Source organism: Rhamphochromis longiceps, linkage group LG1, assembly GCF_057381845.1.
Source record: "Rhamphochromis longiceps isolate RC_006_pf linkage group LG1, R_longiceps_female_GT1.1, whole genome shotgun sequence".
NCBI classification, from domain to species: Eukaryota; Metazoa; Chordata; class Actinopteri; order Cichliformes; family Cichlidae; genus Rhamphochromis; species Rhamphochromis longiceps.
In genome coordinates, this window is record NC_140557.1 from 21,396,980 (window position 1) to 21,419,658 (window position 22,679).

The following is a 22,679-nucleotide window of genomic DNA, read 5'->3' on the forward strand; positions in this document are numbered from 1 at the left end:
GAGTCCACTGGTAACACACTTAAAAATTCGCTTTCATAGTTTGTTAATTTAAGTTTTCATCACATACTTATCATCTAACAACAGGCGCAAGCTAAAAGTTATATTCCAAAAGAACTCGTTGAACAGGCAAATATGAAAAAGCAGATCACATCTGAGGCATCTGGTTCTATGTCATAGACTGTATTTAAAAGATGGGTATAGCCTTCCTTAAATCCTGCAGTTTCACCACTGGCCAGCAGGGGGTGAATCTTTTGATTGCAAAATAAAATCAAATTGTACAAAAGTCTATCGACTGCTACTTGTTTAAGACCTCAGTAAACACTTTCCTGATGGCGTGTCTGGTTTCTTAGTGAGCTCTGCCCCGCCATGGTTAATAGCTGACGTCACTATGGCTGTAGCTCAGGAGGTAGAGGAGGTCATCTACTGATCGGAAGGTTGGTGGTTTGATCCCTGGCTCCCCCGCTCTGCATGCCAAATATCCTTGAGCAAGATACTAACCCCATGTTGCTTTCCGATGCATCCATCAGGGTATGAATGTGCGTGAATGTTAGCTAGAAAGCGCTTAAAAGCATAGAAGAAAGTGCTTGTGTGAATGGGTGAGAGAATCAGTCCATTTACCATTTACTGTGGCGATGGTTATATTTTATATATATACTCTATGCTTTATTGATAACTGAGAAAAATAAATCTGGATTACTTGACATAATGCTTCCATCCATCCAGTCCATTGTCCTCCTCCGCTTATCTAAATCGGGGTTACAGAGGGGAGCATGCTATAGCTGAAACAGGATGAAAGGTCTTCAGTCTGTGCAGAGCTAACACAGACAACCACAGACTAATTTTAAACACTGTATTCTTCTGCACTGTTGACTTAATGAAGACTTTTACTCATGTCTCTTAGTTTAGTCCACGTGCTCAGTTTGGTCTGGTTTGCTGCAACTCTGCATCCAGCTAATGTCATCCAGTGTTTTCCAGATATCATCACGCTTTCATATTTTACCACTTAGTCTTTTGGACCTCGCTCTACCACACGCCTGCCAGCTTTTGATAAATCACACAATTATACATGCATTAAAACATTATGCCAATGCTGCTTAGGGAGCAACCTGGACACAGCGGAGAGCTGTCTGTCTGCTGCAGCTTTTGGTTAGCTACTCACATGTTTATGTGTCGGATAAGGCTTCCATCTTGGGCTGCGAGCATCATGCCAAAACATGCTGAAAGTGTGTAAACAACACCGACTCTGGCTTTGTGACAAGTCTGAATAGTAGTAATGGCAGCAATAACCCTAAAGAAGGAAAGCAGTGCATGCTTTTAAGGTGCAGCAACAATAAGCAGCCGAGCTCGCAGCAGTAATGAGGTGCAGAGGGACTTTCTTCTTGGTCTCGCTGTTCATTCGAGGACAAGAAGCTATTATCTCCTGGCTGGAGCTTCGTTCCCACAGGTCAGCTGTGGCCTTAATGGGAAATGTTGTGAATGATCTAACGTCCCTCCTCGTGCACATTTGTGACAATGGAACAACTGAGTGTTTCTGCTGACTGTGGAGGCCAGAAGGAGCCGAAGCAGCGCAGGGTGCAGACCTGACTGTTGACTTACAGTGGGGCAAAAAAGTATTTAGTCAGCCACCGATTGTGCAAGTTCCCCCACCTAAAATGATGACAGAGGTCAGTAATTTGCACCAGAGGTACACTTCAACTGTGAGAGACAGAATGTGAAAAAAAAAAATCCATGAATTCACATGGTAGGATTTGTAAAGAATTTATTCGTAAATCAGGGTGGAAAATAAGTATTTGGTCAATAACAAAAATACAACTCAACACTTTGTAACATAACCTTTGTTGGCAATAACAGAGGTCAAACGTTTACTATAGGTCTTTACCAGGTTTGCACACACAGTAGCTGGTATTTTGGCCCATTCCTCCATGCAGATCTTCTCGAGAGCAGTGATGTTTTGGGGCTATCGCCGAGCAACATGGACTTTCAACTCCCGCCACAGATTTTCTATGGGGTTGAGGTCTGGAGACTGGCTAGGCCACTCCAGGACTTTCAAATGCTTCTTACGGAGCCACTCCTTTGTTGCCCGGGCGGTGTGTTTTGGATCATTGTCATGTTGGAAGACCCAGCCTCGTTTCATCTTCAAAGTTCTCACTGATGGAAGGTGGTTTTGGCTCAAAATCTCACGATACATGGCCCCATTCATTCTGTCCTTAACACGGATCAGTCGTCCTGTCCCCTTGGCAGAAAAACAGCCCCATAGCATGATGTTTCCACCCCCATGCTTCACAGTAGGTATGGTGTTCTTGGGATGCAACTCAGTATTCTTCTTCCTCCAAACACGACGAGTTGAGTTTATACCAAAAAGTTCTACTTTGGTTTCATCTGACCACATGACATTCTCCCAATCCTCTGCTGTATCATCCATGTGCTCTCTGGCAAACTTCAGACGGGCCTGGACATGCACTGGCTTCAGCAGCGGAACACGTCTGGCACTGCGGGATTTGATTCCCTGCCGTTGTAGTGTGTTACTGATGGTGACCTTTGTTACTTTGGTCCCAGCTCTCTGCAGGTCATTCACCAGGTCCCCCCGTGTGGTTCTGGGATCTTTGCTCACCGTTGTCATGATCATTTTGACCCCACGGGATGAGATCTTGCGTGGAGCCCCAGATCGAGGGAGATTATCAGTGGTCTTGTATGTCTTCCATTTTCTGATGATTGCTCCCACAGTTGATTTTTTCACACCAAGCTGCTTGCCTATTGTAGATTCACTCTTCCCAGTCTGGTGCAGGTCTACAATACTTTTCCTGGTGTCCTTCGAAAGCTCTTTGGTCTTGGCCATGGCGGAGTTTGGAGTCTGACTGTTTGAGGCTGTGGACAGGTGTCTTTTATACAGATGATGAGTTCAAACAGGTGCCATTCATACAGGTAACGAGTGGGGGACAGAAAAGCTTCTTACAGAAGACGTTACAGGTCTGTGAGAGCCACAGATTTTCCTTGTTTGAGGTGACCAAATACTTATTTTCCACCCTAATTTACGAATAAATTCTTTACAAATCCTACCATGTGAATTCATAGATTTTTTTTTTCACATTCTGTCTCTCACAGTTGAAGTGTACCTCTGGTGCAAATTACTGACCTCTGTCATCATTTTAAGTGGGGGAACTTGCACAATCGGTGGCTGACTAAATACTTTTTTGCCCCACTGTATAGTAGATACTGCTTTAGTATATACTCGGCAGCCAGTTAATTATCAAGCAAATTGCGAAACAAAGACATGAGTCAGTCGCATGCGTCTCTGGGAAAGCGAGTTTAAACCGAAACTAATTTCAGCCATTGCAGCTGAATCAGCATTCGCACAAAAATGTAAGGTATTTACTGTTAAAAGACGCCGCTTATACAAGTATGTGTTCCAACGTAACATTACTGCACCTTTTTATTGTTGTTGTTTTTTATTGCAAAATGATTAAAAGAGGGAACAGAATGTACTGTGTATCAGCTGCTTTTTGAATTATATGATTACAAAGGTCTGTTGTGATGCACTTTTTTTCACCTATAGAACATCAGTCAGTTTCCAGATGTTGAGGACATAAAGTGAAAACCAGTCCTTACTCGGTTCAGTGAGCTGCATAAAACAGAAACATTTTCACTTAAAAAGTAGATCATGAGTTTTTCAGGAGAGTAGAAATGGTAAATTGGCCTCCGCAGAGAGTAGGAATTTGTTTTTGTTGGATATTTAATTTCTGAACGCCGTTTGATGACTAGTGTGCTTGCAAGATGTGTGGGGGTTTTTTTTCTTTTTTATTCAATGATGACGTTTGTGCGTAGCTTAAGTTTGTCCAAGAAATTCATGCGGTGCTGTGATTTGACATTATGAAGACAAATTGATTTCAGTGACGCACATGCGCTTAATTTTGAGCACCTTGTTGTCAATGAAAAATGTCTAAATTGGATCTCGCATGTGTTTGTAGACGTGATGGGTTATTATGCTTTTACCTTTCAGCCTAAGATTCTGCGTCCAGCGCTGCTTCCTGGAGAAGAGTTGGTTGCGGAGGGGCTGCGGGTGCTTCTGGACCCCAATGGCAGGGAGGAGGCCACAGGGGGCCTCCTTGGGGGCCCGCACATCTTGCCAGCAGAGGGAGCTCTGTTTCTCACCACGTACCGCGTCATCTTTAAAGGCATCCCACATGATCCACTGGGTGAGTACAAAAACAGTCTCAACAAAATGGAAAAATACTCATATGTTTTGTTTTTATTGGCTAATTTTCAGTGTTAAACTAAAAAAGCAAAAGTCTGTTTTGTCGGTAAGGGGCATCGGATACTAACCCAAATCCTGATGAGTTGAGACGCTGTTTAAAATGTAAGCAGAATGCAGTGATTTACAAATTTCTTAATCTCGTATTTTAATCACAACAGAACATAAAAAAACATCAAATGTTTAAAAAGACTGAATCTGAATTTGATGGCAGCAACATGTCTCAAGAAATCACTGTGTAGCAGATATGTTAGCTGCCATCGGCATTAATGCACCTGAGGGACTGAACATCATGGGCATGCAGTATTGGGGTTGTATGTATAATAACAAGATGCTGGTGTGTTTGTATGCAGTGGGGGAGCAGGCAGTGATCAGAGCTTTCCCAGTGTCCACTCTGACCAAAGAGAAGAAGATCAGCATCCAGAACCAGCTGCAGCAGAACATGCAGGAAGGCCTGCAGCTCCGCTCTGCAACGTTTCAGGTAGACACTGAAGCACGCTTCTCTCAAATTAGCATGAATACACGATGTTCAATTGCTTGGTTGGGAGAGGATGAAGCCTGAAGCTTAATATGTGGTACTCAAATATTATTTCACATTATTTTATGAACTGGATCTCGTTCGTTACTCGGTGAGCTGCAAAAGATTCTAAAAAAAAAAGAAGCACATCACAAACTAAAAGATTGGACAACTAATTACACCGTAACATTCGGTGTGGCACATCATTATAATTTTCAGCCAAGCATGTGTTTTTACTCGTTGGATGTACCGTTGTAAAAATTTTATGGCTCATTCCTGTCTTTTTACTGCCAGGGATGATGGAAGTGAGTGCGGGTCACTTTGTTGTTGTGTGGCCATCTCTACAGTTTTTATTGTGCTGTTCTGTGCGTGTACGTGTCTGTGCAGAAACCATATGTGGGCAGATTGGTACAGATGAGCAAATCTCTTAAATCAACTTGCCGAAGTGCGTCACGATGCCCCACCGTATAAAAAACACTGTGACATCATCCATTGATTGGTTTGTGGTGGCATGCATTTTTGGTCTTTTGGCATTTTGTTCTGTGTTGGAGCCAGAAGTCACCAGATATGTATGAGAAGTTAAATAACTCTCCGTAGCTTGGTTATCAAAGTGCAATTACAGTTAATTAGTGCTAAATAATAAAATTTTATTCACCAAAACTAAAGCACAACTTCTGGGGTGGATTCTTAGTTCAAGTAAACACACAGCAGTCCGTATTATGTGTAAGATTATGTATTTAAAATGGCCCCAAAGGCACAAACAGCACAAACATGGTCTAGAGGTTAAGTGCACTGACTGAACTTAGGTCAGATTAGTGTCATTGTCACTCTTTCCTCGTGAGTTTATGGTCTCAGTTGCTCGTTTTACCTCTTTTTTTTAATACAACCTGAAGTTCTTCTTGTAAATTGAGGTCCTTGTTGGAGTAAACATAAATGATAAAGCAGCATTTTTTGCTTCATTTTTCACCGTTGCAGTTTGCACTTGAAATGCTGTATTTGAATCGTTGCTTGTGTGATTAAGCAGTCTGTTTAACCAACTGTCTTTTGCAGCTGATTAAAGTGGCTTTTGATGAGGAGGTGAGCTCAGAGATGGTGGAGATCTTCAGGAAGCACCTGCAGAGAATCCGCTACCCACAGTCCATCTTCAGCTCCTTTGCATTTGCTGCAGGACAAACAGCACCTCAGCTAATCCTTCCAAAGCAAAAAGAGAGAAACACTGGGTTCAGGTTTGTAGTGCGTGCCAGCTCACCGAGCGTTGTTTCCGTGCATGAATCACACAGTCTCACACATGGTTATCTGAGATATTGTTATGAGTGGGTTTTGATGCCACAGTAAATCATTTCTGCTCTGTACTCCTCGCAGAACACTGTCAAAGACGATTGTCAAGGGAGCAAAGAGGGCTGGAAAGATCACCATGGGCCGAGGTAGCCAGCCCTCGCTGAAGAAGAATGACAGAGGCAGCAGAATGACCTGGCATGAAGATGACGATATTTCAAGTGAGAAGCGACATATTTTAATGTGGTGACTTTTGGACGTGGAAGAATGGGAAAGGGGGGAAAAACAAACTGAAGAAAATGCTGTTTGTGTTGTAGTATCGGACGATGGTGAGCCGCCACCCAGCAGCACTTTGAGAGCTTCGGAGAAGTCCACCATGGAGCAGCTTGTGGAGCAATCGTGCTTCCGTGACTACCAGCGTCTGGGAATGGGCACCATCACCGCCAACTCGTCCCGCTCCAAGTCCGGCGAGCAGTTCAGGATCACGGCCGTGAACAGACTCTACTCGCTGTGCCGCAGGTACACCGCCTCTCGCCTAGAGGTTGTCTTATTTACCCTACATGTGCTGATGTCACCGATTTCATAAGTAGGCAAGCCTGAGAATCTCAAAAGGCCTGCGGAGGGGATGTTTGACTGAATTATTGTTCTTATCTGTGTGCAAAAACACAAACTTCTGCAGGAGGCTTTTTAATTGCGGTCATATTTGTGTGGCTTTGCAGCAGCTCACCGATGTTAGACAGATGTTAACACTTTCTCTCTCTGTGACAGCTACCCGGGACTGCTGGTTGTTCCTCAGGCTGTACAGGACAGCGGTTTACACAAAGTAGCCCGTTGCTTCAGACACAACCGTCTGCCTGTTGTGTGCTGGAAACACCCGCGCACCAAAGCCGTTCTGCTCCGCTCAGGAGGCTTTCATGGCAAGAGTGTAGTGGGGCTGTTCAAGTCGCAGAACCCGTCCTCAACAGGTGTGCTTACGTGCTGACAGGCACAGATGTTCTGTTTGTAAATGATTACAGGTTTTCTGATGAAGCAACTAGTGGAAAAAAAAAATTTTTTAATGTTCATATAAATCTTCCTTATAAAACTTATCACAAAGTCTGTTATTCAAACAGCTTTTATTATAGAAGTCATTCACTTTTTTTCTCTTTTTAGCCCCTGCCTCATCCTCAGATTCATCCAGTAGTCTTGAACAGGAGAAGTACCTGCAGGCTATTCTGGACTCCATCCCGATCTACTTTAAAATGAATGGAAACAACACCCTGACCAACCGCTCCCTGATAGGCCTCTCGCCAGGTACACTTCAAGAAGATTGTAATGTTCACTGTATATTTTATGTCTCACAAACACCATAAAGGTTCATAATGATTCGTGTTGGTATTTGTTAAAATGCATCTCCTACTTTCTGTCCACTGTGCTGATGGTAGACCCAGTCCCAGTTATGCCGTGGTTTGCATGTTTTATTCTTAATGTATTTTTCAGCCCACATTTTCATCAATTTTAGAACCAAAGAATAGTATATTGACCATTTCCATGGGAAGAAATTAGTGGTAGCTATAATCTGTGAACTCTATCTGAGAACTATCTTTACATTTTTTTGAGGTAGCTCCTTTCATCACCACGGACTCACTGGTTCCAACTTTTAGGCCGAACATTCCTGTGGTTTCACAATTTTAAGATTGGCAACAGCGAGGCTTTTTCAAACTTCTCTCAGTATTCTCAGTGATGTGAGAATCTGACTCCTTTTCCTGTTTCAGTCTCTGACTTAGTGGAGACAAAATGCTTCTGTTCTTTTGATTTCTGAGCCTTAAATCTTCGTCGTAAGTCAAACACCGACGACGTCTCTCTCATTCCATTTTCCCACAAAGGCACACCCATGATCTGTGCCGAGTGCCTGAAATGAGGACATGTACAATAAATGGACGGCTGCCATCAGTGTTATCAGTGAACGTTAAAGGCTGTTGGTCAAACTGTAGGGCATGAGAAAGAGCACAACCTTTTCCTCGGGTTGTGGCTGACCTCCACCATCAAGTCGTGTAAATCTCCAGTAAATCCAACTTGCAAAAATTGGTTGCTACCTTATATCAGACAACTTTACAGTATGCCGCTTTACAGCGTTTATTGCTCCGTTACACTGACCATAATTGTACTACAATTTTTTTTTCTTGGGGCGGGGGGAACAAGTTCGTTTCAAAAGGGACAAGAGGCCATGCAGAGTTCACGTCTTCAGAAAAACTGCAGACTTGCACTCCACAAAGTTATTTTAGTTTTCTGCGGCTCTGTGTGTTTTTTTTCTCAGGTAGTCATTCTCTTCCTTTCTGTGTTCGCTCTGGTCAGCAGTTATTTTTTTACCACCTTATCTTTGTGTGTGTATGAGTGCAATAGGGGAGAGTGACTGTATGGGAGCATTACAGAGTGTGATATTTATTGAAATTAAGAAGGAAATTTTGTACAATGAAAGGTTGTGTAAGAATCAAAGGACAGCCTGAGGTCACTGACCACCCAATCCATCTCCTCTGACTTCACCTCCTTCTGCCTGTATCCTGAATAAACTCTATACACACACACGCACACACACACACAAGCACAAATCCTGTGCATGCTTACGATTTAACTGAATTTTCATGTGTTTAAATAACCCGGGTCACATTGATGGTTCTTAATGGGAAAACTGGGATTTAAGTCTGATCAAAAGTTGCTACAATGAGTGATCCTAAAATCAAATTTGATTTAGTTTCTTAGATCTCACTCGTGTCTCACTGTTTACTCCGTGTGTTTGTAATGGACACCTGTGTGCTGTGTGAATGTTTTCCAGGCAGTGAAAGGAGAATATCCAGGATGCCAAAGATGGCTCCTGTCCATTTAGACATCCCATTCTCAAACAGCTTTACTCGAGGAGGTGAGTGGTTTTCTCTGTTTCCTGCTTGGCACTTCATGTGCGTCCTTGCTGCCTGGTGAAATATGAAACACCAGAACTGTTACAATTACATAGTTATTTGAAAGAAAGTGAGCAAACAGGGATTTGTGCTTTCTGCATCTCTTCAGACACACCATACTTTAGGGAGTTGTGATTACAGCGTACATTATGAGTGTTGGGTAACCTCTGAAGCATTACTCCCCAGACTGAAAGCATCAAGCAGCTATTTGCTGGTTATCTTTGGGGCCATCTGTACCTTATAGCTATAAACGTGCATCCAATTTCAACTTCAAGAAATATAATTATGTGAAATTTAAGGATTTATATCTCATAAGAGAAACTTGGGACTACATTAACTGCATTAACTGTGACCCGTATTTCTTGCCACGTTAGCATTATTGTAACTTATCAAATAAAAGCTTAATGTACCGTCAAAGCTGACACATCGCGATGAGTGCTCGAACTGGAATGTGATTTCTTGAAAACAAAGTGTCCGACGTGTTAGTCAGATGAAGGTCAAATATTTTAAGGCGTCGCTGAAACTGTGAGTCATCTTTTTTTTTCTTTTTTTTTTGTACCGGTAAATGCCCTAAAAGGATGACACAGGGTTTTACTTAACCCATCGCTATGTAACGCTATGTAACGTCTTCTCTTAAGATCCAGAGGATTTGCCATGCAAAACTGTGCCTTGAACTTCATGTGAATTTAATTACTGTTTTATTTGCATGTGTTATCTGCAAAAGCCCCAAAAAAACAAGCTTAAATACGAGCCTTTTGTCTTCACGCCATCATTTATAACCAAACCACAAACAATCTTATTCATGCATGCAACCATCATTCACTCGATCATTTGGAATAAATAATAGCCGATCCTCATTTGCATGTTTTAGTCTGTAATCTGAAATCTTTGGTAGGGTTGGTGGTCGTGTTGGTTCATTTGATGTTGACGTGATTTGTGTTTTCCATACCCCCTCGCCCTGTCTCCTCGACAAAACATCCACCCAGTGCTTGAGTACAGAGATAAACTGTTCACTCACTCAAACCAAAAGCCTGCCAGTAAGGAGAAAATCCCCAATCAAGGTATAGTGATATTGTTCCTTCTCTCCTCTGCCAGCACTCATAACAGCACCTCTCGTCTTCTTTAACACTCCTAACCTACGCAAATGCTCACTAACCGCGCCGAGGGTCACAGTGCACTGTGCTGCAAATGCCTCACAAAGACCTTCTGGGACGCAGTGCTAATCTTCACTGACTTTGTGGGCGCTCCTCTGGGAGCTGTGGTTTTTCACAAACCGAAGTGGTGGCTCTAATGTGGTCTTTTCCATTGTTAATGTGTTGGCTCAGCAGGACTAACTGTGGTCAGTCAGCGGCAAGTTAAGGCTGGGGGGGGTGAGCTGTTTGTTATGGCACAACAAATCGTGAATCACACAAAATGAGGCCCCTGCGATCCTGCAGTGTAATAAAGACAGCTTGAATATTCTGTAAGCCTGACTCAAAGGAGTAGGATTTAGTTGACGAGTAAAGATCTGAGATGACAATTCTTAGATATTTTGCATGTTTAGACAAGTGGTGTGTGAGCAACTAGTTATGTGTAGTTTTAATTGGAATAAAGTGCGCTTATATAGAATAAATATGGAGTTAATGATGGTTTTTATGCTTTTCTCTCCAAATTTGAGCACAACATCATACAGCAGGGGTGTCAAACATAAGGTCCGGATTAAAAATCCAATCCAGCCCATTCAATGGTTTTGAAAAATTACATTAAAATTAAATGACAGAAAAGACCCTGTCGCTATCTGATACAGAAATATCATTTCGTTTTTGTCACAATAGGCCCACATTTTTTTAAAAGAGGGCATTTTCTGTGAATTAACAAAAAGTTTCTGTTTAATAATTAAGAGGGCTTTCTGGGACCTACCAGAAGTTTTTCTGTAATTTCGCACAATTACTTCTTAGTAAATAAATAAGCGCTCGTTTTCTACAGCAGCATTTCTTCATAACTCTTAGACGTAGTGTTGAACTTGCAGTTCTTTTATCTCACATTAAGATACCTCAGGGATTAAATGCGTAGTTAAACATCTTTACACTGAAAGGAAGGAGAATTTCACAGGTCTGACCCACTTTAGATCGAAGTATGTGGCCCGCAATCTAAAGTGATTTTGACAATCCCTGCTTACAAACACCTGGAAATCCACCGCCAACGGCAGCAGTGGCCAATATTTTGGGGCTTCCTATTCTGTGCTCATTTTGTTATTTTCGAACATATAAAATAAACTAAATCTAATTAAAGTAAAATCATTTTGTCAGTGGAGCTCAGACTGTAATGGCCCTTGCTTGCGTATGAAAATGCACAATCTGTTTACAGGGTTTACATCTGAACATCTGGGCTGTATTCATTCATTCATGTTTAGTAGTATTTACTAAGATTTAAGATTTCCATCACCTTCTGTCTGCTGGTCAAATCTGTGCTCGTAGTTCTGGGCGACCAGAGTCAAAACGAGCTAGCCGCGTCAAGGACAAGAGCAGTACTTTTTATTACGTTTCATCTTCAGCCTGGAAAAATAATCATTTAGAATTACTGTTCTAACTTTGGGCAAAGCTTATTTAACTGCAGCTTAATGAGGAGACATTTTTAAGATGGGTATTCAAATAGAAATTAACTTTTATTTTTCACTAATTTGATTCAAAAAGTTGCCAAGCAGACTATCTGGAAACTATTACATTTCAGAAGTGACCACCCCAGCAGTGGTGATGACGTGGTTTGATTTCCTGTTTGTCTCTCAATCATAAAAGGTCTAACCAACAGTCAGCAGGTATGTCAGTCAGGTGGGAACAGTTACATTGTTGATCTTGTCTGAAGGAAAAGAAAACGGACAGCTTGTGTTCGGTTTTCATTGTAAACTTTAATTACGAAGCCCGTCGGTTTAAACGTGCTGAATCGAGGCGTCGCTGAAACTTCACCAATTTATGCTCTTGTATAATTGACCCGGCTACAGCAGCTGACAGTTGTGGTTTGATAACTCCGCAAGTGCAACTGAAAAAGGCCTGAAAGTGATTATTGTGAAAAATCACGTCCTTCTGGCAGTGGTTCATGCTGCTTGGAAGGCGTTGCATGCTGTTTTCAGAGAAACACCATCTAGACTTGTTGACTTGCTAAAAATTCCAGCAACTTCTGCTTCTAATATCCCAGCACATCCGACTCTCAGAGCAGTCGCTTTGTTCATGGACTGAAGGAATGAAGGTGTTTACATAATAGCCGTTGTACTGCTGTGCATGTAAACGTAGCTCGCATGTCATGCGCTGTTCATCATTCGGTCTTAGTTTGTTTGACAGCATGTGTACATCTCTGGCATTCGAACTAGCCGGCTCATGCATGTGTGTGTGTGACTTCTGTTCGCGTGTGTGTGTGTTTGCAGGCATGTGGGCCAGCCTGCGCTCCAGCAGCAGACTCGGTCAGCATCCGCTGGCAGCCGACGTGGGTGCCAGACTAGCAGGGAAGGATCTGGCACCCCCTGCAGGGAGCCACAGTCTGCAGGCTCAACTCCTCAAACATCAAGCAGCCCTTTACATCTTCGGGGAAAAGTCACATCTAAGGGTGAGAATGCAAACAAAGCGGCCGGAGACTGAGAGGACATGTTTGCTATGAGTTGTTGTAGTATATCGTTTTATATTTGCACTCAGTGGCCTCTTTTATGAAACCTATAATGTTTCTTACACTGTCATATGTGTTAAATTATGTTTTATTGGTGGTGGTGTAGTAGATGTGTAAAGGGGTATAATGAAGTCCAGTAGAACACCACTTTTAACAGAGACCCAGCAGTCAAAATATAGTTAAATTAAACACTTCTGAGGCAACATAAATGTTGTAAAGTCTGTAGAGGTGGAGTTAATGGATGGTTCAGTGACGTAGACCATCACTGAACCATCTTTCACCTGTGATGCCACAAGTCTCTGTCAATAGTATTCGTGGCCGTTGATCAGAGATTTTGACAATGAGGCTGTGCTGTTTATAAGACTAAGGGGGATCTGCAGTCACACCGAAGTCACCTGGATGAGTGGATGAACAGTTTCTCTCACTGAAAACGCTTCGTTCACATGAACAGATTAACTTTCCTTACCTGGATTATTGAGCGTGCATCAAGACACGGGTTTTCTAGCTCATGCTACTTGCTGTAAAATGGATTTGTAAAACATTGCCGTTTGTCTGGAGTTTTCAGGCCAGGTTGTCTTGCACAGGAATAGTTTGATGTATCAAAGGATAATTGTTGGTTTAATTCATGTGGAATTATAAGGAGAAAGTCAAAAACTAGCACATCTGATGAAACGGTTTGTGTTTAAACTCACAGAAACACTTAATCTTATGCATTTATGCAGTTTTCACTTTTTTTAATCCAAGTGTGCTGATTCATTGAAATAGTACCTTTGCTGGGATGACTCAATCAGTTTACCAAAAGCCTACAATTACAAAGACTCACCTGTGCCAGTACAACTTGTAATACAAAGCCTCTGAGAGGTGTGTTATAGTTTTGGCGTCCGATAGTCTGCTGGTGTTGTTTTTGGGTCCAAATGACGTAAATTTTGTCATCAGACGGTGAGCGTCTGTAACAGGAATGACTTCTCGCCCGTGGAGTGTGCAGCTACCCGTGTCCTTGTCTGCAATCTCTGCTTGGCTAGCTGTTCTTTCATCCATAAGACACAAGTAGAATGACTTCTGATCTGCAGGAGAAGCCACTGACGTCAGCACTGCTCCCCTCCTTTTAACAGTTACAGCATGCAAGAGGTTAAAGGCAAGTCTATAAATGCGAGGCGAAGTCCACCACAGTGCAGGACAGTGCACGAGTGCGTCACACAGTTCAGTTTGTTTCTCTATTTTTCATTCACGCATCAAGAAACATATTTCACACACCGTTGAAGCATGCCGAGGAGCCGTGTCGACTAAAAACATCTTGCGCTTCTGCAGTTTGCACGATTCGCAGTTTTATAATTCTTATCTATTACACACTGGGCTGCGCTCAGCACCTCAGTTCATCCACGGTCTGAAATGAGCCGTTTTATTTCCTTTAACTTTGATATAAAGGCAGCGTTTTTAGTGGCGTGCTGTATCTGTTTTTTGTACTTTGCGCACACTGTTGTATTTTTCTCTTAGTTGAAATTTACATTCCTCTGTCTGCAGGGCCTCCGAGTGGACTCCTCTCTGAACTGTGAGCTGGTGCCAGTGGACTTTGCAGACACACGGCAGGTGAAAGCTGCTTTTAAAAAACTGCTGAGGGCCTGTGCTCCAAGCGCCACCTCGTCGGACTCGGAGGACTCCTTCCTCAAAGCCTTGGAAGACTCCGAATGGATCCAGCAGGTAATGAAACACACAAAGCATGCCATTTTTATGATCTGCAAACAGACAGCATTCAGGTCTAGAAACCATCTGATCTAACGCGGGAGTCTGACTCTTAAAAGCGTGTGAGAATGACCCATCGGTCCACTCTTTCTCTTCATCCTGTGTATCAGATTCACATAATGGATAAATTATGTGAATCCTCTCTGAAGCCATTTTCCCAAGAGAAACAGATTTACAGCGATGCAGTGGGAGGAGACCCCTTATCTTGCTGTTTATCTGATTGACCCCCAGCGGCCTTAAATTGAACATATTCCACACGGTTGACAAATGCTATCTGTGAGAAACAAGAAGGCAGTCTACTGGCAGACCAAACATGGCAGTATATGCACAGAGAGGATAAATGTTGGGTCTGTGTTTAGCATATTTGTTCACATGCACATATGTTGGCCTCCCGCAGCTTCAGAAGATCCTGCAGCTGGCACTGTTTCTGGTGGAGCTTATGGACAGTGGCTCATCTGTTCTGCTCAGCCTGGAGGACGGCTGGGACATTACCACACAAGTGAGAAAAATGCACCAACGCCATTCATAAAAAATACATAAAGAAAACGGGACAGATGTGAAGAAGGGCAAAATATCCAGAGGGAGGTTTAAAACGGTGCAAGATTTGTCCTTTAGGTATTTTTCCACACATATAGATTTTCTAGATACAAACTGGAGTTTAAAAAGTTGTTATTAAAGTTTAATTACTAACAGAAAATAGGTGACAGTTTACTTTATTATGAGTAACTTTTAACATTTGTTTGCAAGTGTAGTGGGTTACATATTTGCCCAACCAGTGAAAGATCCCCATCAGGAAGGGCGTCTGGGGTAAAAACTCTCATTATCAGCCCTCATCTGCACTAAAGTGGGGACAAAGTGTTCAGCGAGGATGAAAAGAAACGCAGAAATGCAAACTCATAGGTGTAAAAAGGATCCAGATGCAGCCGCACAGTCATTCAACCGCTAAACACAGGGCGGGTATTTTGAATGCCATCAACCCTTCTGCAATCACGGCAAACTAGAGATCATTCAAAAGTACTACTTATAATCTCAATTCATATTCTGAATGGACTCATTCTAATTTAGCATTTTTCTACTCCACCTGAGTGCTCTACTCAAAGCACTTTACACAGCTGAGCTATTAATTCAGTGTGTTTTGCAATATTACGGCAATGTTGTCTCTTTGACTCTGATGAACAAAGTGCTTCAGAGCTTTGGAGTATCCTTTTTAAAAAGAGGCTAAATGTGAGGGGGAGAGGGTACCTCTGAACTTCTTATGTATCTCCTGCTGTCATTCTAGACTCACAAATTAAGACTGAAAGCAAAAAAACACGTTTTGTAACACTTAAATGTGATTTTTGGACATTGATCACATTTTTAAGGATTCCCCACGGACACCCACGGCATCCGTTCAGACTGCACCTGCTTCTTCTGGCCGTTTCACTCAGTTTACTGACTGGTGATCCGACTGTGTTGATAAAGTGAAAATGTTTGAAGTCTCGAGGCCTTATGTCATTGATTTGTGCTGATTTAATTCATGAAAACTCATAGTTTGTTTAGATCCTGATCAATTCTCGGTGTCCGTTCGCTTCTAAACTTTGCTTTTCTTCACATATTTGCTCTCTGAGCTCATATTTTCCATGCTGACCTGCTAAAGTGCACATGTATGGTGTTGCAAGTGTGTGTCCCTCAGATGTGTTTATGGGGTTTGTGCAGCCCTGAGCTGCTGTTTAAAAGTATAATTTGTGGATCCCTTACGCGGGGCACATGTTCGGCCCAGAGCATCTTTCTCCACGGGCCACCGGCTCCAACTCGCCAGGTCCAGATCGACCCGCACAGGCAAATGGGCTCCATATGCTCTGGCTCTCCTGCCATGGACCATAGACACCCAGCAGGCAGGATGCAGAACCATCCTCGCTGCCTTTCTGAATGCTTCTTTCTTTTTTTCGGTTTCTTCTTCCTGTCTTCTGCCATTCTGCCTTTATACGCTCTCCCCTCTTATTCCGCGCTCGCTTTTTAAATCCACTCTTCAGTCTGCTGCAGGGGGGCTCATTTCATTGCTGGGTTGCGGGGGGCTTTTTCTACCACTCAGGGATGGATGTTCTTGTAAACCCACGGGGAAACCATACACTGTTCTTCCCGCTCATTCCACACGCGTCAGGGCTCATTAGCCGTCTTGGAGAAGACGCGGGCAGGGAAGTGGGCCAACCAGATTGCATGTGTAGACAAGCGATTCTCAACTGGTGTTTCGTGGAGTGAGCTCAAGTGTGCCTGAAGCTCCAGCGTTATATAAATGTTATTGATAGCAGATGATCATTTTAACATTGCACTGTCAGATGAAGGGTCATTTTTAGATTGCATTTAGCTTTTTTAGGGGGGGATAGAAAGCAAAATCATGCCATCCAGATTTCTTTTTTTAAACTAAAGTGTGTTAAATTGCAACCATCCATGACAAGTGGAAAAAACTAACGATATGCACAGATGTGGTGAAACAGCTGCCACTTTCCTTTAGTGATAAGATGTTTCAACATCTAATTTATCACAATGTAAGGGTTTTAAACTTATATATGATAAAAATATTAAATAAAAGTAGGTCGTGTTGTAGGTACTGGCAAATCAGGCACAGCATTAAAGCCATCAGGCGCCCTTCATGTCACCAGAACAACCCAAGATTAAAGGTGGGATCACCACTCAGACCTCCTTTATTAGTGTCTGTGGTGAGGCGCAGTGTCCTGCTAGAAGAGGCTGCAGTCATCGGGGAGGATGTTGTAGTGGGAGGTACCTGTTAAAGCAGCATACGAGTGAATGGGGGTTCCTCTCCTTTGTGGCTCATCAGTCTGTATGCTAGCAGATACAATAAACACAATAGAAATCTGAATTTTCATAGCTATACCTGTTTCTTTTACCTTCAGATTGTTCATTTCATAAATTCAACAAGGTACTGGTGATTTTGGTCCATATTGACATGATAGCATCACACACTTCCTGCAGATTTATCAGCTGCAGATCCATCCCGCTGGCATGAAGGGGCCAAAGTGCACTAAGAAAATTTCCTCCACACCATTAAATCACCAGCCTGAAGGCAAGGCAGGATGGATCCGTGCTTTCATGTTTTTACTGCAAAATTCAGACCCAATCGAGACATCGCACCAGGTCATGTTTTTCCAGTCTGAACTGTAGCTTTGGTTTCCTGTTCTTATCTGAGAGGAGCAGCACCTGGTGTGGTCTTCTGCTGCTGTAGCCACTCCACTTCGAAGTGTGAGGTGTTATATAAGGATGACCTTTTGCATGCCTTTGTTTTAACAGGCAGTTATTCGGGTTACTGTACATTATCACACGCTTCCACTTACTGAAGATTTTTCTCCTTTTGGAAAAATTCTCTGTAAACTCTTGAGATGGTCGTTTGGAAAACTCGCAGTAGATCAGCAGTTTCTGAAATACTCAGATCAACGTGTCTAACGGTAACAACTACGCTGCTCTGAGTCATTTAAAATACCCTTTCACCCACTTCCGATGCTCTGTTTGAACTTCAGCAGGGCATCTTTACTACATGCCTAAATGCACTGAGTTGCTGCCATATGATTGGCTGATGACATATTTGCATTTGTGTGTGAGATAAATTACATCGAGAGCACGATTCAATCAATCAATTTTTCTTACTTACTAAGAAAGGCTAAATGCATCTCACAAAACGTTCATAAAATGTGTTTATTTCTCAATATTTCCAGAGGAGCAGCTCTGGCTGAGATGATAGAGCAGGTTGTCCACTAATCCCAGAGTTATCTGTGATGTGAACAACATGCTCTTACACTGCAGGGTGTTTGTTTGTTTCATTCAAGTTGAACTTGTGTATTGAGGGTTTTTCCTTAGCCAGCTTCTCTCTTCCTCTCGGCAGGTTGTGTCCTTGGTGCAGCTGCTGAGCGATCCTTTCTACCGGACTCTTGAGGGTTTTCAGGTCCTTTTGGAGAAAGAATGGTTGTCTTTCGGCCACAAGTTCAGCCAGAGGAGCAACCTGAGCCCCAGCAGCCAGGGTAGCGGCTTTACGCCCATCTTCCTCCAATTCCTGGACTGTGTGCACCAGGTGAGTCTCACTTCTGCCATAGGTACCACAGGTACGCTGAACCCTGATCTCTGCCCCTGCTACGTGACTCTTCTCCACTTTTCCCCTCATGACTGGATGTCATTCATTGCTTGTTCGTGAGCTCATCACATTCCTCGAAAAGTGAAAAGGTGAGCGAGGGGTCAAAGCGAACGATTCTGCTGTCAGTAACGGTGCATTGTTTTAGTTTAGCACTTTCCAACACGGGACGTGTAATCACAACAACATATTGGACCCGGGGAGTGAGCAGCGAGGCTGCTGCACAGATGGTCCATGAGTACAGTGATCAGCATTGAGCTGTATGTACGTGTTCACGTGTTTCGGCATTTCTTCACATTTTAGTGCTTGTTTACAGCCGCATGTGGAAGATTACAGTTTTGGGGATTGAGAGTCTCTAGGAAGGCTTGCGTGTGCTTTAGGATTTGGGGGAAGTGGGCTGGGGGGGAGAGGGGGCTCAAGTTAAGAATGAAACACACACACAGATGATTTCCGGAGAACCGGGTCTGTTCTGAAATACTAACTTTAGAGAGTGCAGTGGGGGTTTTTTGTGTCTCCTCGGGTCACACAGGCCCACTCCCATACACTTACATCAACACATAGTTTCTGCATTTGTCTTTTGAAACCGAAGGCTTGGCAGCTAAGACGGTTTGGCAGGAACCCGGGGGTCTGGAGCGCTATAAACGAGGGGTGAAGCAGGGGATTCGGACAAGAGCTCAAAATAGAAGTGCCTCATCTCCAAAACAGCTGTTGTTTTTGCCAGCAGACCCAGGTGGCCTCAAATTTTCGACACCGTGATTGGCCACCTCGCACCGCTTGATGGGAACCGTGGAGCAGCAGTCATGCTGGCTCAGTCTGGATTGTGTCTGACGGCAATGATATCACTGACCTTTGCCCTCACAGAGGCGGGAGAGGTTCTTTCCTGTTTCCGATTGGTCATTTATACACTGGATAGATGCGACGTCGCTACACGGGGACACGGTGCAGCTGTCGCCCACACACTGACCTCCTTCTAACTGTCTTTATCCATCTTTTCATATCCTTGCAGATTTTGGAGCAGCATCCTCTGGAGTTTGAGTTTAATCAGTATTATCTGAAGTTCCTGGCTTATCATCACATCTCTAACCGCTTCAAGAACTTCCTGTTGGACTCTGACTACGAGCGCTTGGAACACGGTCAGTGTCCTTTAACCAGAGGGGATCTTTTATTTTCTTCTTCTCTAAAAATGCTTTGTTACACAGAATTATGAACCTATGGTGGTTTCCTTAACAGTCACAACAATTTTATTGATTTGAAAAGATTCTTGGCCCCTCTTCGTCAACACCACTTCCCTGGGTAGCAAGATTCTGGCTTTTCTGTCACTGTAAATAAAGGAAACTAGATCTCTGATATGAATGCACACAGCTACCCAGGAAGCTGTTACATCAGTCAAAACAGTAATGGCTTCACATCCTCGTCAGCTTATCCTGTGTGTTTTTTTGCAGGCTTGTTGTTTGAGGATAAGGGTGATAAGCAGGCCCGGAGAGGCATCTGTATCTGGGATTGCATCAACAGGATGCACCGGAGGAGTCCCATCTTCTTCAACTATCTGTACAGCCCCTCTGAGAATGAAGTGAGTGTTTCCTTCAAGTTTCTGTCCTTCACCTTAACCTATACATCAGGCAGCTATAGTTGATTCGTGCAGCTGTGGATCCAGAGAAGGATGTTTAGTAGCCAGAGCCTTCAGCATAAACATAACATGACTATGAGGACAGCAGTGTCACACACCTGCTCTCCTAAACTTCTGTTTGTGAAGGCCAACCAATCAGAAAAAGTGAAACTGGTCTTAAAAGAAGACGAGCACCGAGTGTAGGCTCATTTTGAACTATGAATCATTTAAAGTATTCGAGGAGGGTCCAGATATAAAAGCTGGATAGCTATAAAATATTTGATTAGGCTACTTAAAAATGTTCTCACCTTACTTTACCATGTAAATCTGGGGTGTCAAACAAACATTAGATAAACAATTAAATGCTTTTTTACTGTCTGCTATAGAAATGTATGCTTGTTACAATTGGTTTACATCAGAAACATACATAATTACAGGACAGTGTATGCATGAGCTAACAGAACTTTTTGTGTCAATTTGCACATTTATTTCTTACAATTTAAGCCCAAAGAGTCGTATTGACACGCTTTTCTTTAACATGTAAAAAAAAATCTATTTGTTTGTTTGTATATAAAGATCAATGGGTTAAATGCGTAGTTAAAGTGCTTTACACCAAGAGAAAGGTGAGTTTCACTGGTCTGACCAATTTAAGATCAAAGTGGGCTGAATGTGAAGTAAAATGAGTTTGACACCCCTGATGTAAATGATCAGGATACTTCACCCACTGCAGGATAAAATACGGGTCAGTGATTCCTCTACCTCCACGTGGCATCACACAAACATTGCTCGAGGCTTATTTGCCGTATTGGATTGGATCGCAGCCACCAGTTGCTAGGGAACTGTGTATTCTCCAACTGGTTGGCAGCGGTTCCTGGAGCAGGTCATCCAAGGTTAGTGGTTCAATCCCTGGCTGCTCCAGTTTACATGCCAAAGCATTCTTGGGCAATGTACTGAACCCCGAGTTGCTCCCTATGCATTTATTGGAGTGTGTGTAAATATTAGATAGAAGGTACTTGGATGTCGAAAAAAGTGCTTGTATGAATGTGTGTGTAAATAAGATAAAGCATTGTTAGTGCTCATGTGCTGATAAAAAGCTCTGTAGAAGAACCAGTCCATTTAACACTTGACCATTTACTTTGACAGCAAACGTAAGCAAATCACCCTCAAATCTCAACTGCTTAGGTTGCTAACAGATTGCCACAATTGCCTGTAGTTTTTCATGTTTGTTTGCCAATAAACGTTAACTACTAGCCGAGCAAGCGTGATGCAAACAAGAAATGTTACATGGAACAGGTTTTATATAGCACTTTATACAACTTGCCTCCTTTATTCAAGCACTTTTTAAGCCTAAGTGCTTTCTATCTAACAGTCACACTCCATTGAATGCATGTGAGATCAATTTGGGGTTCAGTATGGCCCCAGGAAACTTATTAATGCAGACTGGAGCAGAAACCAGGGATCAAACCACCAACAACCTTCCAATTAGTAGATGACCTGCTCTACCTCCTGAGCAACAGGTTTGCCTTCAAAGTAAAAGTTGCTCCTCAGTGCTGCAGCCAACATGTTTTTACTTTGAAGTCAAATGGTCTCCATTCCTGGTTTGTGTCAGTTTTCATAGTTTCAGGCCGAAGAGCAGCTGGGGACGGTGTTTGTAGACAAGTCTGTCACTTCGTGCAAACTAAGATGGCAGCAAGGTGTAAGAAGCCAAACCAATCACAAGGATGTTTTTGCCAGCTGTTTGTGGAATACATGTTTTTCCCTGGTGACATTCGGTTGCTAAGGGGCTGCAGGGCTGCATGTCTGGTGCTTTAGAATCGTTTTCCCAGCATTTTCTCAGCAACCAGATGCTTGTAGACGAGTCTGTAGTCCTGTGACTGGGGCCTTGTTCCCTTAATGGAATGATGGAAAATGTTGGAAAGCTACTGTCACATGTAAGCAAAACTTTAATCGGTAACTATGGTATTGTGGACCTTTAGTTTATATTTTCTTCAGAGACTGATAGAAAAACAAAGTTCCTGTAAATGATGTGACACACTGAGAACTGGATCAGATCTCCTCACCAAAGAAATCCTCGTCATCTGTAGGTCTGTGGTTACACCACATGCAAACATAAATATACAAAAATAAGATGAGGATTAGTGTTTCAAGGTTGAACGGCATTAATAATAAAATTCTGCCGTGTAGCTGACTGAAAACAAATGTTCCAGCCAAATCCTGAGTACTCACGGCAAATCGTTCGCCTGTCCTATCTTGTAGCCTGTGCACTGATCAAACATGTTTACAATAATATTTTATTTTTAAAGTACGCAGCGCTCAAACGTGCTACACTTGGATGTTTTGGCTCCTCCGAGCTGAATGATTTATTGTCAGAGTTTGAGGCTAAAACACTGAGTTTGTTTCATCTGCGCAAAGTGGAACGTTTTTGCCATCACCGTCGCTAGCGCCAACGTGAAGGGATCATTTTAATATCACAACTGCCTGAAGCCTGGACTGCCGTCAGTAGACACCAAGAAAGCTTCATAGTCCAACATTTTCGCTGATGAAGGTTGATTTTCACACCTAAAATATGTTTAGTTTAGTTGTGTCCGCTTAAGGCTCACGGGGTATTG

General features: G+C 42.8%; 1 protein-coding gene across 3 annotated transcripts in view; it reads left to right on the forward strand.

Annotated features, from left to right (window-relative positions):
* The window catches only part of sbf2 (SET binding factor 2), a 110,107-nt gene that overhangs the window by 78,968 nt on the left and 8,460 nt on the right, over positions 1–22,679 (forward strand). For 2 of the 3 annotated variants that reach the window (XM_085402292.1, XM_085402300.1), the window contains 15 exons: positions 3,998–4,193; positions 4,603–4,730; positions 5,817–5,992; positions 6,129–6,262; positions 6,359–6,560; positions 6,810–7,006; positions 7,194–7,334; positions 8,854–8,937; positions 9,961–10,035; positions 12,372–12,550; positions 14,129–14,305; positions 14,745–14,846; positions 18,222–18,407; positions 19,471–19,597; positions 19,907–20,034. In XM_085402292.1, the coding sequence (XP_085258418.1) occupies positions 3,998–4,193; positions 4,603–4,730; positions 5,817–5,992; positions 6,129–6,262; positions 6,359–6,560; positions 6,810–7,006; positions 7,194–7,334; positions 8,854–8,937; positions 9,961–10,035; positions 12,372–12,550; positions 14,129–14,305; positions 14,745–14,846; positions 18,222–18,407; positions 19,471–19,597; positions 19,907–20,034 (2,232 nt within the window). The remainder of the gene's footprint in view (positions 1–3,997; positions 4,194–4,602; positions 4,731–5,816; positions 5,993–6,128; positions 6,263–6,358; positions 6,561–6,809; positions 7,007–7,193; positions 7,335–8,853; positions 8,938–9,960; positions 10,036–12,371; positions 12,551–14,128; positions 14,306–14,744; positions 14,847–18,221; positions 18,408–19,470; positions 19,598–19,906; positions 20,035–22,679) is intronic. The other variant, XM_085402308.1, reaches the window with a different exon arrangement.